The sequence below is a fragment of the Pinus tabuliformis genome, chromosome 1_2 (assembly GCF_031772625.1).
Source record: "Pinus tabuliformis cultivar Carrire ecotype Pingquan chromosome 1_2, CPIR1, whole genome shotgun sequence".
In the NCBI taxonomy this organism is placed as follows: domain Eukaryota; kingdom Viridiplantae; phylum Streptophyta; class Pinopsida; order Pinales; family Pinaceae; genus Pinus; species Pinus tabuliformis.
In genome coordinates, this window is record NC_142298.1 from 761824328 (window position 1) to 761826443 (window position 2116).

General features: G+C 40.3%; 1 protein-coding gene across 1 annotated transcript; it reads right to left on the reverse strand.

Moving 5' to 3' along the window:
* Positions 1-565: 565 nt before the first annotated feature.
* On the reverse strand, positions 566-1907 carry LOC149208042 (FCS-Like Zinc finger 10-like). The gene is made up of 2 exons (XM_089393991.1): positions 1229-1907; positions 566-1116 (listed from the first exon to the last, which is right to left on the reverse strand). Exons 1-2 carry the CDS (start codon positions 1789-1791, stop codon positions 1017-1019), a joined length of 663 nt encoding a protein of 220 aa, XP_089250117.1. The 5' UTR covers positions 1792-1907; the 3' UTR covers positions 566-1016.
* Between the last annotated feature and the right edge of the window lie 209 nt (positions 1908-2116).

Below are 2116 nucleotides of genomic sequence, written 5' to 3' on the forward strand. Positions count from 1 at the left end.
GGGCAAGCTATCCTAGCATTACATGTGCTATAGCAGATTTATGAATAAGCATTGTCTTATGGAACAATTTATGAACGAATGAGATAAACAATGAAGTTGTTAAATCTGCTAACTTTTTAGCCTGGGTAATAATCTCGAGGATTTAGACAGTAATGTTTTGGTCTTTGGTAGTAATCTTAAAGGATTTAGACCTGGTTTATTATAGCATTTTCCCTTGCAATGATTAATCTAAAGTCTAATCCAATTTTCCATTGCAATGATTCATGTAAGGTCTAATCCAATTGTTGTTAAAGATTGAATCAGTAGACTGTTTTCGCAATGTTGAATTTGGAGGTTTGAACTTAAAGTTTTCCGTTGCGCCGAATTTTTTTCTAAGATGTTATATCTAAAGCATAATTGATCTAGTATATGTTTGGGCACAGTTTTATTCCCTACCGAATTGGCATTCTCCTTCACCCATACCCACTTCCATCGCACTAAAATTTACTCAACAGGGACTATCACTGCCAGCAGTGCTTTATATAGGCACTTGTTAAATAAAGTAGCTATCCATGAGGACCTGTTTAAAATTAGTGACCAGAAAGAAAGGAATTTTCAATGTAATTTAATCTGGACATAATATGTATATAAAAACTGAAAACCTCATAGAAATCCCAAGTGCCACTGGCATAAAAACCACTCTTTTTCCCTCTTGCTGAAGATGCAGTTAAATAGACCAAGGATTTAATGGAAATAGCAATCTCTAAACATCTATTGAAACAGAATCGAGATGCCCTTGTAAGCGAGTCAGTGGAAAGATTGGAAATGGAAATGGGAATTGGACCCGCATAAAAGTAATTTTAGATGTTATCACATGCGCACTCCTATTAATATGCCTCACAAACGCCCACCCCGCCATCTCTTATTAAAAGAGGTATATTTTTTATATGATATGCAGCCGTGTATTTATTTACAGATCTGCCTTTGGTCTTATGAGGCAGCACTCGATGAAGATGGAGGAGAAGCAGCAAATGCTTTCATCCATAAAGATCATCAAAATCTGTCGTTAACAGCATTCCATCATCCATCAAAATCTGTTGGTACCGGCATTCCACGCTGCAGAATGCTTTGTCACCTCTGCAATAATCAGCAAACACAGAATGAGGCTAGCTCCGAAGAAAAGGAAATTATAATCAATTCAATCTGATTCTCAAAGATTTATAGCAATGGAATGATAATTATAACAGACCTGTACATGTAGATGTCCTTCCCTTGATTCAATTGCCGTTTGCAGAGATAGCATGCTCTGAGAAAATGGCCAACATGAAACACTGGAACATTTGAAGAGCTCCGAGGCGGCGATGCGACAAACCATAGTCCATGTTCATGCTGTTTCCGAACAGGGTATTGCACAATTTCAGGCTCCATACCGCAATGGTTATACATGTTATTTGTGCTCGACTTTGAACCATGGGAGATAACAGAAGTGTTACCCTTTGAATAATCCATTCCAGTTTGATGGGTGTCTTTTGTAAATCCATGAGGAGAACCAATCGGTATTGTCTCGCTGTGCTGCTTGGGAGAACTCGACGGGAAATCGAAGCCGTTTTCATGCAAATCAGTGATCCCAATTCCAGAAAATGTCTCGATGTCCAGTGGAGAAGTTGGGCTTTTTGTCCCCTCTGAATCTGAGGACCCCTTTGCATTGAAACCTATGAAGATTCCAGAGGCATTGCAGAACCTGTGCTTGTCTTCGGGGCAATCACTGGTGCGGGATGAATCGGCTGGGTAATCAGGCGTCACGTAACACATCTTTTCTCTCCTGTTGAAGGGTAATGAGGACTGACCCTTCAACAACCACCGCAATCGCCATTAGCACCAGACTCGTCCGGAAGCTCATGCTAAGCAAAGAAAGCGCGGGTTCTGAGATTCAAAATTCCAATCTGGAGCGCCATTATACAATTCAAAATTTGGTGGCAATGTATGGGGAATGGATAGCATATGATACACCACATGCCATGATACATATGCCGCTCGTTTCGATGGGCATCAATACAAACAACGATGGCATCATGCATATCTCCATCACTATGCAATCGGAATCTGTTAGCCGGAGAACGGAGGAGATGTCAGAACC

Excerpts from the sequence above, each read along its gene's own strand:
- LOC149208042 (XM_089393991.1), bottom strand. The coding sequence starts at position 1,791 with ATGTGTTACGTGACGCCTGATTACCCAGCCGATTCATCCCGCACCAGT. Across the intron at positions 1,117-1,228 it reads AAGGACATCTACATGTACAG|AGGTGACAAAGCATTCTGCA; the intron begins GTCTGTTATAAT and ends TGATTATTGCAG.